The sequence below is a fragment of the Triplophysa rosa genome, linkage group LG24 (genome assembly GCF_024868665.1).
Source record: "Triplophysa rosa linkage group LG24, Trosa_1v2, whole genome shotgun sequence".
In the NCBI taxonomy this organism is placed as follows: Eukaryota; Metazoa; Chordata; class Actinopteri; order Cypriniformes; family Nemacheilidae; genus Triplophysa; species Triplophysa rosa.
This window is the reverse complement of record NC_079913.1, coordinates 480,329-494,487: the sequence shown is the minus strand read 5'-3', so window position 1 is coordinate 494,487 and position 14,159 is coordinate 480,329. Positions and strand designations below refer to the sequence as shown.

Below are 14,159 nucleotides of genomic sequence, written 5' to 3'. Positions count from 1 at the left end.
AGACGTAGTGTTTAATTCAGGAATAAAACGCAAAGCCTCTTCTACGCAAATGAGATCAGATTAGCTGTCCTGTAAATCTACATCTTTTCTAAACTACTCGGCTGTTTGTACTGCTGTACTGTTGATTTGACTATTGCAAGAAATGGGACGTGTTAATTATTCCTAAGAATAATACTGTGACATTTTTCTTGTTTTTTTTATGTACAGAACATATCCTCTGTTATGATGGATACTAACGCCAGACCGAAGTCCATGAGCCGAGCAAAGCAATGGACAGGTGAGGTTGAGAACCTGTACAGATTCCAGCAAGCTGGATACAGAGATGAACTGGAGTACAGGCAAATTAAACAAGTCGAGGTACACTGTTTCTCTTCAACATATGCCACTTAACCATAGCTTTGCTTCCATTACTAACATCAACGAACATTCTTACATTATATAATGCTTACATTTTTCATACTTCTTCAGTGTGATTCAGTACAACATACAGTATATTTAATACACTGGAGCATTATATGCTTCTTATCTCTTTATAGGTGTATCTCTACTATTTCCTGATTAGTCACTTACGGTCATTTCCACAATTAATACTTAATTATATTTGCTCTAACTGAAAATAAAGAACTGATTTACTGTTGCCCCAGATTGACAGATGGCCAGACACTGGGTTTGTGAAGAAGCTTCAACGTCGAGATAATACATTCTACTACTACAACAGAAAGAGGGAGTGTGAAGATAGAGAGGTCCATAAAGTAAAGGTTTATGGGTACTGATGGCCCAAATTCAACCAGCACTTTTCCCATGTTTTTTTTTAAAGCGCAGTTGTTAAAGTCTTCATCCAGTCGACATGTCAAAGTCTTCATCCACTGTACAATTCAATCTGAATAAACATTTTCATGTAAACGAACCATTTCATGGTCTATATTTAAAGGTCAAATTCAACCCCTTATCCACGTATTTAATGTGTGAATACCAGTAAACATAAATAAAATCGATTTTTATGTTATTTATTTGTTTATTGCATCTAGGAATTCAAATATGTCCATGTGTTTAAGAGCAAAGCTGCTTTGACAGTTGATTTGTATTATTTAAAAAAACGTTTGTTGTAGGGTAAAGAAAACAAATAAGATTTATGTTTGTCTTGTTTTATTAAAATACTTAATAATAAATAAGCCCCTTGTATCAATTACACTTGTATGGTTTGATTAATGCTTTATTAGTATATATACCAAAAATGTGGTAATGACAAACAAACCGTGTGGCCCTTTAAGACGACGCGACTTCCGGTTTCAAGCAGCTAGTCGTCTTTACGGCGCTCTGCTGCTCTTGGGAAGTCAGGCGGATAATACTCTCGTCAGAAAACACCCCGTGTGATCAATAAACCCCAACGTTTCTTTCACATCCAGGTATGTTATATTATAACAGTTTATTAAACACTAACACCTTTGTTATTGTAGTTTGTTTTAGTTTACATTAGCCGGTTGGCTGTTTGATGGCTTTGATTTATTCAACAGGAACAAACTGATTACTCATATTTAACGTTACCTTTTTGTTTTCAAGTTAAAGAATCACAATTCGTTTTCGTATATTACTGACCTTAAATCCGCATGCTTTATTAATAGTTTATTGGTCAGTTATAATTTATGCAAGAACAAAATCAGTCCATGCACAAGCAGTGATAGTCAAATTGCTGAAGTAATGTACTGGACTGTTAAGATGAACATTCTCTCTTGTCATGTGAAAGTGTGTTAGGTCTGTAATAGTGTAAGCCGCCTTACGTTTTTAAAGAAGGAATTAGATCCATATAGATTTGAGCAATCAATAGTAAAAAGTGCAAGGAAGTTCCATCAGACACTAATGCTGATCTATGGTTACTAACACAGTTACACAGTCTGGAGGTGCTCCTGGTCTTCCATCCTCACACACCACTCACCAGCCATTTTAATCATCAGAAGGATGAAGAGTCATCTTAAATCTCAAGGTAATTTGTTGGAGTGCACACAGCAGCATAACATAACTTGGATTTGAGCCTTTTCAGCAAAATCATTTCTTAAAGCGTTGTTTGAGTTTGATTAAGTGATTATTTGTGTTTATATATGTGCTTCACTAAAGTCTACACAAGCCACATTTGTAAGTTTGTGCAAAACATGTTTATGCACTGACGGCCAGATCAACTCCCCACATGACCGGTCACATTTTTTTGAAAGGCCGTGCATGTGCGATTTCATGAATCAGACCGCAAAAGCTCGAAAGCCCCTAGGCTGATGGTTAGAAAGACGGACTTGTTTGGTTACTCTGAAACACCATTGCAACCTGGCGTCTTTTGATTCCTCGGAAGACTCGGAAGAGGAACAAAAGTGCATGACAAATGTGTTTTATCAGTTAATCACACACCTTTCATAAAAATAATGGATGTTCATTTTTAAACTGTGTGGCTGATCTGATATGTCCTAAGGTAACCCAACCAAAATGATATCCAGCTTCTAAAGAAGAGGAAACCTTAACAAGAGAGAGGGGAGCATGCATTGCCGACCTCCACTGAAGAAGGGACGCTGCTGGTAAAAGATATCGGGAAAAGGGTTATGTAGTGCTCTTGCCATGGATGACTTTACGACACGCACCTATGGCACCAGTGGTATGGACAACAGGCCTCTGTTTGGCGAGACATCGGCCAGGGTAACACAATTCATCTTTACTTTAATACATTTTTCGTGTCTTATTGTCATGATTCATGAAAGCATGCTATTCTAAACCAGCAAACGAACAAAAACAACACTTCCTCGAGGTACCTGTCAAATCACTTATACATGTTTTTCTTGTCCCTTTCAGGATAGAATCATTAATTTAGTCATCGGTGGACTAACGTCTTTGCTCGTTCTCGTAAGTTTGAACAGGAAAGAGCAGTTGGTGTTTCTATGGATATTGTTGGTTTGGCACGATGCTAAATTCTCACTTTCTGTTTCAGGTGACCATTATTAGCTCATTTGTCTTCCCCTCACTGCCTCCTAAGCCGTTGAATATTTTCTTTGCCGTCTGTATCATGTTAGTCTGCGGCTCAGTGTTGGTGCTGGTAAGTCTGAGATACGTTACACAAAAGCATTTCCTCACTGTACCATTGCTACCAGACGGTAGATAATAACTGCATCAGACTGTCTTGTCATGCGTTTCCTGATCTAAACAAATGAAATCACAAACGCATCAATCTTCTCTCTCTCTCTCTCTCTCTCTCTCTCTGTCTCTCTCAGATATATTGGTATAGGCAAGGAGATTTGGAGCCCAAGTTTCGCAACTTGATCTACTATATGCTGTGTTCCATCGTTCTGCTGTGCATTTGTGCCAACTTGTACTTTCATGACGTGGGACGGGACAAACAGAGCAATGCCTTATAAAGCTGTTTCCATGGGAACCGTCCCAATCACATGAATGTCCATTATGTGGGCTCTTTGAACCCCACATAAGCTCACGTGAGTGTTTGAATCAGGAGAATTCATACAAGCCCCAGATGTGGGCTGGGCCAGTCTGCCTTTGGGAGTCAGATGCAAATATGTTCATGAACAGGAGCACTCTGGGATGTCATGCACACGTTTTTCTACCCGAAATGCTGTACACAGCTTACAAACCTATATGCCAATGTAATTCCAAGACCTCTTGAAATAAGCCATGGCAGTGTAATGCAGAATGCTTTTATACTTGTACACGACACGCCTGTAGTACATTCCCAAATGAGACATTTCCTTTTGTATTTAAATGACTAGATAAGCAATCTTGAATCGGAGCACTTGATTAAAGACATTATGTCATTGCTGCTTTTTCTTCCTTTTTCTAAGTCACTGTACACTTGATATGGTGACAAACTTTACACATCTGCCATTAATCATTGGAATTTTATGTAATGAATAAATACATAACTGTAATGCGTTCATGTTTTTCGCATTTGTTATAGCACACAGGCATGGAACGGTGACTCTAGGCCCCGGTTTCACAGACCAGGCTTAAGGCTAGTCCCAGACTCTCAACTGAAAATATCTTGCCCTGACATCTTAAAATATGTCAGTGCCATTGTTTTGTCTCGAGATGCACATCGGTAATGCTGTTTCTAAGGCATTTTAATAAAAGCGATTTAAATAGCCTAAATGAACTAAGACATGGACCTGATTTAGGCTAAGCCTTGTCTATGAAACCTGGCCTAGGTGTTTTTTGTTGATCTGATATTGCTGAGCTTCTGATGCCTCCAGAACGTCCTTATCAAACACACCTGATTTAACTCATTAGTTCATTAAGCAGAGGTGTGACCAGGAGCAGAAATGAAAAAGCCCATTTCATTTTCGGGCAAATCTAAACACCCTGCAAGCTTTTTGGACCTCTACGTTTTGCAGACCTACAACAGACCCTTCACGAGGTTTGAGTTTTCTGCATGTTTCATCAAATAACCAGAATCCTATTCGTGTATAAGCTTAATTAGGCTTATTAAAGTTGGATTCGATTGTAGACTTTAGGAGACAACATTTCAGAAGAACATTATTGCTCGGGGTTGATGTTAGTTCACATTTGATAAGAGTTCTCGGTTGTGGTTCATTCAAGTATCAACTCTCAGATCTTTCTACTAAATTTACTTGGGAGAAATGAAATCGAAACAGATGAGACTATTGTTAAAATACATTAAGATGTATATAATAACCTGGATCTGGTAAAGTGGATGAGAAACATTTGAGTTCAAACTGAAATCTAATAATATTGACTTTTGATTGAAATTTGGGTCAATCTGAGCTCAGTTTGAGACATTGTTGAGATCTCTTCTGAAACTCTAATGCTCCAATGTCTATAGAAATTGAGATATTAAAGGGATCATATCTGTTTTTTTTTTCTTATGGGATGTTACAATAAGCTTTTTGTATTTCCTGTCTCTATATCAAATGCACTTTTAACCATTTAAAAGTCATAACCATTTTAATCTTCTTAATATAACGTATGTGAGTGATAAAAAGTTTGACTTGCTGTTAAACTGTAAACCTCACAAATATAATCAGTTTTGTAGATGGCTGGTTTCACAAAGCCCTGACGATTTTTTTAATGAAGGTTTGTTATTACAAAATGGGAGCGACTAAATATCTATTGTTGTCTGGAAGGTGAAGGTTTTGTGGACATCATTTGTAAATTACCTATGCAGAGGTCGATTCCCATGAATGTTGATGTGCTGCTAAAAATCTTCCCCAAATAAGACATATTTTTCTCAAAAACGTCTAGTTCAGTCCCTTGCTCTTGGGTAAGAGTCCTCAAGGTAACTTTCAGGGATGAATTAATCGGGGATTTAACCAACAACATTCCCATCCAAAGCCCCGTTCCTTAATCTCTGAGCTACTGTAATCCTACAATCCCTGCAGCAATGCATCATATTACTGCCGATACGTCACTGCAGTTTGTAAAAAGCGCACGCATGCAAGTCGTGACATTTTGTTTATTCAATAAATAAACACCGAGGCACTAACATACAGGTTAGATGGATATTTAAACCCTTTGATAAATTATAGCCAGTCTATAGTAGCCGTTTGGAATTCTGCTTCTAACATTATTATCAACAGTGCAGCTTTACATAATTCACTGATCAAGTATCACGGCAGAAAAGCAGGCTATAAAAACTGTCAAGTCTAGAAATGCACACAAAAATATTTTAACGTAAAGGCATGTCATATTTTAAGAGCGCGTTAAAAACAAGTGTAACATAGTAAAAGTCTCTCTGCATGGAGACACGGATGAGGCTCAAAAACACACATGGGTTATATAAATACTGTGTTTGATGCAAGCATGTTTTCTACTCATGATCCTGCGTTTCATCTCACTAAAGATGCTACACATCTTTATATCATTTCACATTCAGACCCATCACACGTCAATGGAACTTGGGTAACAACAACTCAACACAAGTCTTACAGATTTATTAGTAACATCCGTGTGGAGTACTGTGTGTTTATCTTATTTTGATTTGTCATTCAACAGTGTTGGAAGTCCCGCTTCTGAAGTCTGACCGAGCATCGGCAACAGCCTTCAGTCTGATCCCTCTTCTTGGTTCTCCAAAATGGGATCTACATGGAAACACAAACAGTCAGTTACGTAATGCATTTTTATCTCGTCTCTTTTCAAGTGACTTTAATAAAAAAACAATCAAGGCTAGTCGATGCACTCGGTACCGGTCAATGTTCCAAGGGGCAGGACCGAATCGGTGCCGATATCTTCATTAGATGGAATGAAGCAGCTTGGAGACGGAACCATAAGCACGGCTCCACCACCAATCCCAGAATTCTCGGTTTCCTTGACCTCACAGGAGATCAGCATCTACGGAAAAGGACAATGATTAAGAGAAGTAGATGAACAAACACACAAACCATTTTTGACAGGTTTTGAAGATAATACCTTTCCTCCATCCTGTACATCCTCCGAAGTTTGTTCACCGTGTTCCTCCTCCCCGCAGTCGTTTTGCTCTTCAGGAGGCTGTTCCTTCATCAGCCCCTGCTCTGCTTCCAGCTCGGAGAGGTCTTCTGAGGTCACCGTCTGGATGATGATGCCAGGATGGGACATCTGAACCGTCACGTTTTCAGCATCACCCTTGAAGACGTACAGTAAGTGTGGGTGAAAGACGTTTCAAGTACAGAACAAGAGTATGTTTTGTGCTACTGCAAACAAACAGATTTACTGTGAGACTGTGCAAGATAATCTGGTCCGGGGAAGATGGAGAGGCCGCAGCTGTGAGCGTGACCGTGGGATTGGCTGACAGTGTGAGTGGGAGGCTCTGATTGGTTCCTGTTTGGAGGTAATAGGTTCCAGGTGTGCCAGTGGGCTGCAGGTGAAACGACTAAAAGAGGAAACGAAACCATTTATTTATAAAACATCACGAATAAATGTCTTTTAACCAAAATAATATCAAACTGCAATACTCACAGGCAGTAATTCAAATGTCTGTAAAGCTCCAGAATTCAACGTGATCGTTTCACTGTCTGAAGTTCCACTCACACCATCTGAAGACGCTGGGGATGAAGACATGCACTGAATCTACAAAAACTCCTGTAAACACACAAACTCCACAAAGAGTTCCCTTAACTCACAGCTGCAGGTCAAACGCTCATGTGACTGCTTTTTCATTTCAAGTTGAAACTCAGTGAACGTGCATTAACAGGCCTGTTTGTATTCTCACAGACTCACAGACATGCGTGATCTGCACTGGAATCTGAACGGGGATCTGAAGCGCAGTCACCGGGCTGGGCGACGCAGTAGCTGACCGAGAAGTGACCACCACGACCTTCGTAGACGGTGGGGCCTCCACAACATCCTGCAACCCTTTCAACAAGACTAGAAACACAAGAATTCACTTCCGAGTCTGACGAGATATTGAATACCTAAATAAGGAAATTTCTCATTGGCTTACATGGAAAGGGAAGCTCCTTGTGATTGGCTACTTGTCTTTTGATGGTCCACCATTTGCTGCGCAGCCACTGAGGCGAGCGCACGCTGCTCCATCCGCCAGCCAACGTATCCCAGTTTATGTCATTCTCGTCCTCCACCTCCAGCTCTGCTATTCTGCAAATGATTACAGAAGAATGATCGGTGGATTTAATTGGCTGAAAATTCTACGAAACGTCTCCATGTAAGGGTTGAGGCTGTCCATCTGCTGTGACCTCACGTACCTGCGGACGAGGTTGATGTCGTTTTCTTTGCTCCATTCTGTTCCGCCGCTTTGCTTCCAGTTAAGGTAGTTGAGCCACTTAGAGCGGCACTGTTTCTCCGAGCGAGTGCCAACTAGTTCTGCCACCGTCGCCCAGGAGACGCCCTGAGTAACGACATCGCCTGCCTCTGTGCCAGTCAACTCATGGACCACTTCTGCCAACTTTCTCTCCTCGTCCTCTGTCCATTTTCCTGAACGATGGGAACGTTAGCGTTGTGCTAGGTTGCACCGTTCTCAATGACACGTCAGTATTTATTGCTCGTAACCGATGGATCAATGTGGTGGAATTCAGAACAGCTCACCGGTGTTGCACGTGTCCTTCATGAGTCGACACCGGTCCTTCACAGAAGATGCGCTGCGACCGAGCGCCGCCCCGATGGTGGCCCAGTCGTTCCCGTGTTTCTCCCTTAGCCTGTTGCCACAACACACAGAAGGAATGAATGCAATGCAGACTCGGATCAAACGTCGTGGCATTCGTGGTTCCACTTACTCTTTCAGTTTATTGATCTCCTCATCGGTGTATCTAAACAACAAGAAAACAGCACATCCAATATTACGGCAGGCATCAGGGTGTATACAGGATTCTGTGCGAGTCCGTAAACATCCGTGTCCTTACTTGCCTACGTGGTTCCGGTTGTCGTACATTCGCAGTACACGTCTGTACACAGCAAACAGCGGTCTGTTTAAACCCCACGCTATACTGCGGTAAAAATCTTTTCGCTCTTCTTTTGGCATCTCGAAGATGATCTCGGCAGGGTCCTGGATCCCCCGGTTCTGAGTTTGGACAGACGGAAGATTAACAAGACCGCATCTTAACCAGCAAACGTGACGTGTCAAATATCAAACGAGCTCACCTTCACGTAGCGCTCGATGTTACTCATCAGGATATCGATCTCCTCTTTTGACCACATGCCCTGTTTCCATTTGTGACCTGTGTAACAACTTCAGTTAGATCCGGTATTTTGTCTGTCTATCACGCGTACCACAGTTCACACATGCGAGAGGTCAAATGTACCCTTGTTGACCAGCGTGTCTTTATCTTCTTTCGTGGTGAACCAGGCTTGACTGACGGCCGACACATCTTCGGTCTTCTTAACGACGGCAGAATTCTTATGCTGTTGACAAACAAACACATCAACATCTCTGCAATGACGCAACTACGTCCTGGTGCTGACAGCTTCTCTTGTAAACTCTGGCTTTAAAAAAGACAAGCAAGTATCATAAACATATATGATTTCCAAAAACCGAGATGCAGGTTGATGAAACCCAGAAGCTGAACGTGTACCTGTGTTTCAGATGGATCTTGGGTTTCCAGCTCTCCTTCTCTCATCTCTGTCGCAGTCATCGTCACCTCAAAACTTTCATCGCCTTCCGTAACTACAATCATCACAAACTAGGTAAGGTCGTAATTGATGTTAAGTGCATTATGAGTGCTCCATTCTTTCTCTTGTCCCAGTTTCATACACAAAGACAACTACAGGCAACTATTGAGTCCGGCAGGACTACTAGTTTGGTTGACAAACAGAAGGTGAAGGTGTTTGGGAAACCTATTGGCATTCGTTTTGTGGTTGACTCACTAGGTAAGGTGACGACAGCGTACTCTGCTGAGCTAGAATCATGAGGGTCTTCGCCATCCTCACTGGACAATCGCAGTCGTTTGTGAACCGGTTCGTCTGAACCCAAGTCCTCCTCATCTACAATACATCAACAACATTTACATGAACACACGTTTGATACGCACGCAAATAAGAAACAGTCTTGAAGTTTGATGTGGGGTGTCTCGCCATTTTGAGGGCAGTGCAGGATTATGTTTCCATCGGTGTCCTGAGTAAATGTGACGGAATTGACGGATTCAAGGGTCACAGTGGCTGGGACATCTCCTGCGTTCATAGTCAGTCTACAGGTCAAGCAAACACACAAACAAACTAGTTTGACTTCTGAGCTAATTCACACATAAACGTCCAGGAACACAGAGAAGTGGAGTGACATCTCCAACAGCAAATTGTTCATCAGCACTTTACTCTGTTTGTCACATGTCTGTAATACGTATGCCTTCAGTTATTGAATATTTGATGTTCACTAGGCATGGGCCGAACACCGGGTCCGAGGTGTACCGCGGTTTTGGGCCGATCGCGGTTTCAAACCACTAAAAGCTTCTGTTATGCCGTTCCGAAGGTAAGAGCTGTTTTGTGCAGGAATCCACCAGGTTCTGTGCTATATTTTCTTTATGCTTAATTAGTCGTTTGCTCATCTGCATTTAATTTATTTACGTGTACATGTATGGATGAATGCATGGAAGTTTAATTGCTGTGGACATGCATTTAAAAGAAGACTGGACAGGGGTGCCATGCTTTCAAAATGTTGGGGAAGCACTGATTTAACCTGACATACCGTTCATGTTTACTACTGTTCCAAATATTGTGTTCAATGGTTCTACTCAAGCTTTAAAATGTGTTCTTTTAAATGTCTAAGTCTTAATGGTGCCATACCGTCAACCTCTCATACCGGCCCATGCCTAATGTTCACAGAAATATTTACACATCTTTTATGTTTTCTGGAAGTAAAAGCACTTTAAAGTGAGATGATGTTTCTTTTCTGTTCAGTACAGTATACATACATGTTATTGCAGAGTTCTTGACTGAACTGTTTTAATATTATTCATAACACTGCAATAAAAACTAAAAACATAAACTCACTCGTTCGTTGAATACTAATTTAATACAAAACAGGCTGGTGTACATTGTGTTGCATATTTATTGCAGTCATCCATTTATTTCACCATGAATCCATACATCACATTCACACAAATGAAGCCATTTCAAAGTCAAACAGCTAAAAACCACAAATGCTTATCCGGTAAAATTATGTAAACATGTGCTAAATAACACCAGAATCAATCAATCACTCCGAGCATAGCTTTACAGTTGTGCTCGTTTAATATAACCTTAAGCCGATCAGAACTAACGAGACGCCATGTTCGTATGCAACATGAAGCCGTGAGATGTCGACGGCATTTTTTCGATGTTGGTGCATTACTTTCTGCATTTAAAGGATAAAAAGAATTTGAGTTGCTCGCGTCCCGCGCACAGGAGTGATCGAAAGTGAATTTTAGGCTTGATTTTGGTACTTACTTCCTGTTTTGGGTACGGGGACTTCGCAGTGACCAGGATGAAGTCAAATACCAGGATGGAGGAAAGAGCTTTTCTCTTTGTACAGAGCGGAAGTGTCTACAGGAGCTGGTTGTTGACTTCCGGTTTGGAAAGCAATGGCTTTGGTTGAGCACCCTTTTATCTATTAAATGTGCTTTTGTATGGGGATCTGCCATTGGGTAGTTTACGAAATATGTGTAAGTGTTATGTTGGTTTAAGGTTGCACACGCCTCTGAATTGCAGCAGGTTTTCAATTTAGACGTATCAGCAGCACCACCTAGCGTTGACATTTAGGAAATGCATCATGCTTTTTGGGTCTGAATTTAGAAAATATTTCAATATTTGTAATATAGCCTTGGGCACGTGTTTAGAAATAAGGTATGTTCATTTTTGAGTTGAACTTGATTGTCCTAAGGACCTAATTTTGTATGTACAAGAACAAATTCTCACTCAATTCTCTCAACAACGAATCACTGATTTATTTACCTAGACCAGGGGTGGGCAAACGTTTTACCTCGAGGGCCACATCAAATTTTCGAATCCATGTTAAGGGCCGCGTATTATTCGCACATTAAACTGAATCTTTTTTTAATTTATTCCAGACTGAAGTTTGATAACTATTGTAGTGTATGCACATGCAATTCCTTCTACCCTGTGTTTTATAAACACTTTAATATTGAAAAATGGCAAAACATTTGCACACTGTCATAAAACAGATTATTATAATCATTTACAGTATACTTTATTTTTATTCTTGACATCATTTTAAATATTCCTCTAATTCAGGGTGTGCAATTAATTCCAAAGGGCCACATAAGAAATGGGAATGTAGTGGAAGGCTGAACCAAAAGGCTAAACTTAATTCTGCTCAATACTGAATTTATGGCTTTTAAAGTGCAGTAAACATCTGATCTGATCTAATTCTTTTATATTTAAAAAAGAAAAACCACCAGCACTAATACTTGTCTGTATCTACCCTTTGTGCATATCACTGGTTAAACACGTACATACCAATGTGTAATATACAGTTTTATATTCTATTATATTATAGCCTATTAAATTGTATTATATTTATTATTTGCAATAAGATTATCACTAATTATTGAGTGCAGCATTTATTTAGTATTTTATTTTATGAGAAGTAGCGATCTCTTGTGGCCAAATCCCGCAATTGCATTTCTAAATGAACTGTAACATTGTACTAATGAGAAAATTGAGTGCAGCATTTATTTCGTTTTTTATTTTATGTAAACTGGCGCTCTCTTGTGGCCAAATTCCACCATACATAGAACATAACCACAAATTAGTTTTCAAAGTTTGTGTACAAACATATTTTAGGCATTATATTATATTATATTATATTTATTATTTGCACTAAAGTTATGTTAGCATAATTATCACCAATTATTGAGTGCAGCAATTTACTTTATTTAGTATTTTATGTTATGTAAAGTTGCGCTCTCTTGTGGTCAAATTCCGCTATTGCATGTATAAATTAACTTTACCATTGTACTAAGGGGAAAACTGAAAAATATTACTACGTCAACGAGTTGTGCTTTGTGAGAACTTGTTTAGTCATATTTAGTCTTTGAAAATGAAAACATTAAAACATGAAAAGATGGAACGAAATAGAGCGGTCCTCCTCTAACGGCTAATATTACCCACAACTCACCGCGAGTAGGCGGAGTTAAGTGACGCTCCACTGCATTAATAAAATTAAATAACTGATGCGTCACTAAATTAATAAATATAAGCACAGAGTTAACATTACATATGAAACAATGAATGAATGAATGAATGAATAAATACTTAAATGGAAAGAAGAGCTGTATTTTAATGTGTGTGGCAGTTAATGGCCACGATGTTGTCTAGGCAACAACGGCCACTTCCGTTTCCTGTTAGTATGTCCCAGTGTGTGCATATTGTTTGCTACACACTAAAATGTATATACTTTTTCATAACAAAAACAGTACATACTTTTAGTGCATAGTATAAGTAGGCGAACTGGGCCGCAGCTCAAGGATTTAGTGAGAGCCCCGATGACACATCGCTGCGCGAGCTCTGCCTGCGCAAACCGCTCCGTTTCGTTCAACATTGGTGTGTTCGGCTTCCCATAGTAGGGCGTGGCTAATGGTTGTATGACCAATAAAACTAGTGGAAAAACTAGTAGTCGTTTTGTCAGATTATTACAAAGGGCGGAGCTCTGCGTTGAGGAGGGGCGTATTTCTGGCGAGGGCGGGGCTAATTTGGGAAATTTATTCCCAAAACTGTTTTAATTTTATGATTTTTATCCCGCACTTTATACACTGATGCAGATTTAAGTCTTCTGTGAAAAAAACCCTCTTATTTATAACGTTGTTTTACAGTCAAAAACTTTAAGCTTCCCGGCCGTTTCCATGGTGACTTCCATGGAAATCTGTGCTCCATTGACAATATCTTCATGTTGTTTGTGTGCGCGCGCGTTAACTCTGGGTACAGTGTTTTCAGATTGGGTGCTTCTTTTGAACGGGTTAGACCGGAGAAAAATGCATTGGGCGGGTGGACAAAATTTGCAAGCAGCTTGCCTTTCCTTTGCTTTTGATTAGTCAAGTTATTTCAAAACGTTCGAAAATAATGTGTAGTGCAGTCATAAACACATTATTCCTTAACACAGCCCTTATTGGTTCAGTTTAACCAATCAGGTCTGGAATAGGGAGACCTCGCCTGTCAATCAATCTACATTTGAGATCATGTGATGGCTCGTGAGTGACGGGGTTTTGGCGCGTCGGACCAGATTGAGATTTTCTATATTGAAGCGATCGCAATGTCCCAAAGTGGCCCGAATATATGTTGCACGGTGGGGCGAGTAACTCAAATCTCACAGGTGGTGACAGACGACTCGAAGACTTTGTAAATATAACTATAACTGAATTCACAGCAGTTGAATGATTTAATAAAAATCAATATGGAATTCCACTCACGTTACTTTTGTTCATCATACTCGTCCTTGACAGCTGCGGGACTTGATAAATTTTGCGTTATATGTTCTGCAATATAAACTTCACGAAAGACGTACTGTAGTTCTGTCTGATGTCAAGGCAACTCTCAAAGGTAAGCGCATTATTGTTGCTGCTGCTGTTCCTTTTGTTCTGTTGTGTGTATCAATGAATCGCATATTTTTGGCTGCTGTGGCGTGTGAATGAAGTTCATGTGTGAAAAATGCCTACTCAGCTTTCCGAATCCCATTAATTATAGGGGGCACTTTTTGCACAAAATGTGTTTTTTGAGGGTTAAAGTCATTGGTTAATTTCTTGATT

The 14,159-nt window shown here is 40.0% G+C and overlaps 3 protein-coding genes across 4 annotated transcripts; 2 read left to right on the top strand and 1 right to left on the bottom strand.

Moving 5' to 3' along the window:
• Window positions 1–209: 209 nt before the first annotated feature.
• On the top strand, window positions 210–1,186 carry meig1 (meiosis/spermiogenesis associated 1). The gene is made up of 2 exons (XM_057324344.1): window positions 210–357; window positions 645–1,186. Exons 1-2 carry the CDS (start codon window positions 223–225, stop codon window positions 771–773), a joined length of 264 nt encoding a protein of 87 aa, XP_057180327.1. The 5' UTR covers window positions 210–222; the 3' UTR covers window positions 774–1,186.
• A 95-nt stretch (window positions 1,187–1,281) lies between these two features.
• tmem243b (transmembrane protein 243, mitochondrial b) lies at window positions 1,282–3,912 on the top strand. The gene is made up of 6 exons (XM_057324343.1): window positions 1,282–1,406; window positions 1,884–1,981; window positions 2,456–2,676; window positions 2,830–2,880; window positions 2,966–3,070; window positions 3,246–3,912. The coding sequence occupies exons 3-6, from the start codon at window positions 2,599–2,601 to the stop codon at window positions 3,387–3,389; spliced, it is 378 nt and encodes a 125-aa protein (XP_057180326.1). The 5' UTR covers window positions 1,282–1,406; window positions 1,884–1,981; window positions 2,456–2,598; the 3' UTR covers window positions 3,390–3,912.
• Window positions 3,913–5,447: 1,535 nt separating this feature from the next.
• dmtf1 (cyclin D binding myb-like transcription factor 1) lies at window positions 5,448–11,054 on the bottom strand. Of its 2 annotated transcripts, none has more exons than XM_057324085.1 (17): window positions 10,846–11,054; window positions 9,499–9,611; window positions 9,292–9,408; window positions 9,000–9,091; window positions 8,730–8,829; window positions 8,569–8,645; window positions 8,331–8,488; window positions 8,205–8,237; window positions 8,017–8,126; window positions 7,677–7,905; window positions 7,418–7,569; window positions 7,195–7,341; window positions 6,934–7,019; window positions 6,689–6,847; window positions 6,409–6,600; window positions 6,186–6,330; window positions 5,448–6,080 (listed from the first exon to the last, which is right to left on the bottom strand). In XM_057324085.1, exons 1-17 carry the CDS (start codon window positions 11,037–11,039, stop codon window positions 6,043–6,045), a joined length of 2,142 nt encoding a protein of 713 aa, XP_057180068.1. In that variant the 5' UTR covers window positions 11,040–11,054; the 3' UTR covers window positions 5,448–6,042. The 2 variants fall into 2 exon arrangements, with proteins under 2 accessions (XP_057180068.1, XP_057180069.1); XM_057324086.1 differs by lacking the exon at window positions 10,846–11,054 and adding an exon at window positions 10,659–10,835.
• Window positions 11,055–14,159: the final 3,105 nt, after the last annotated feature.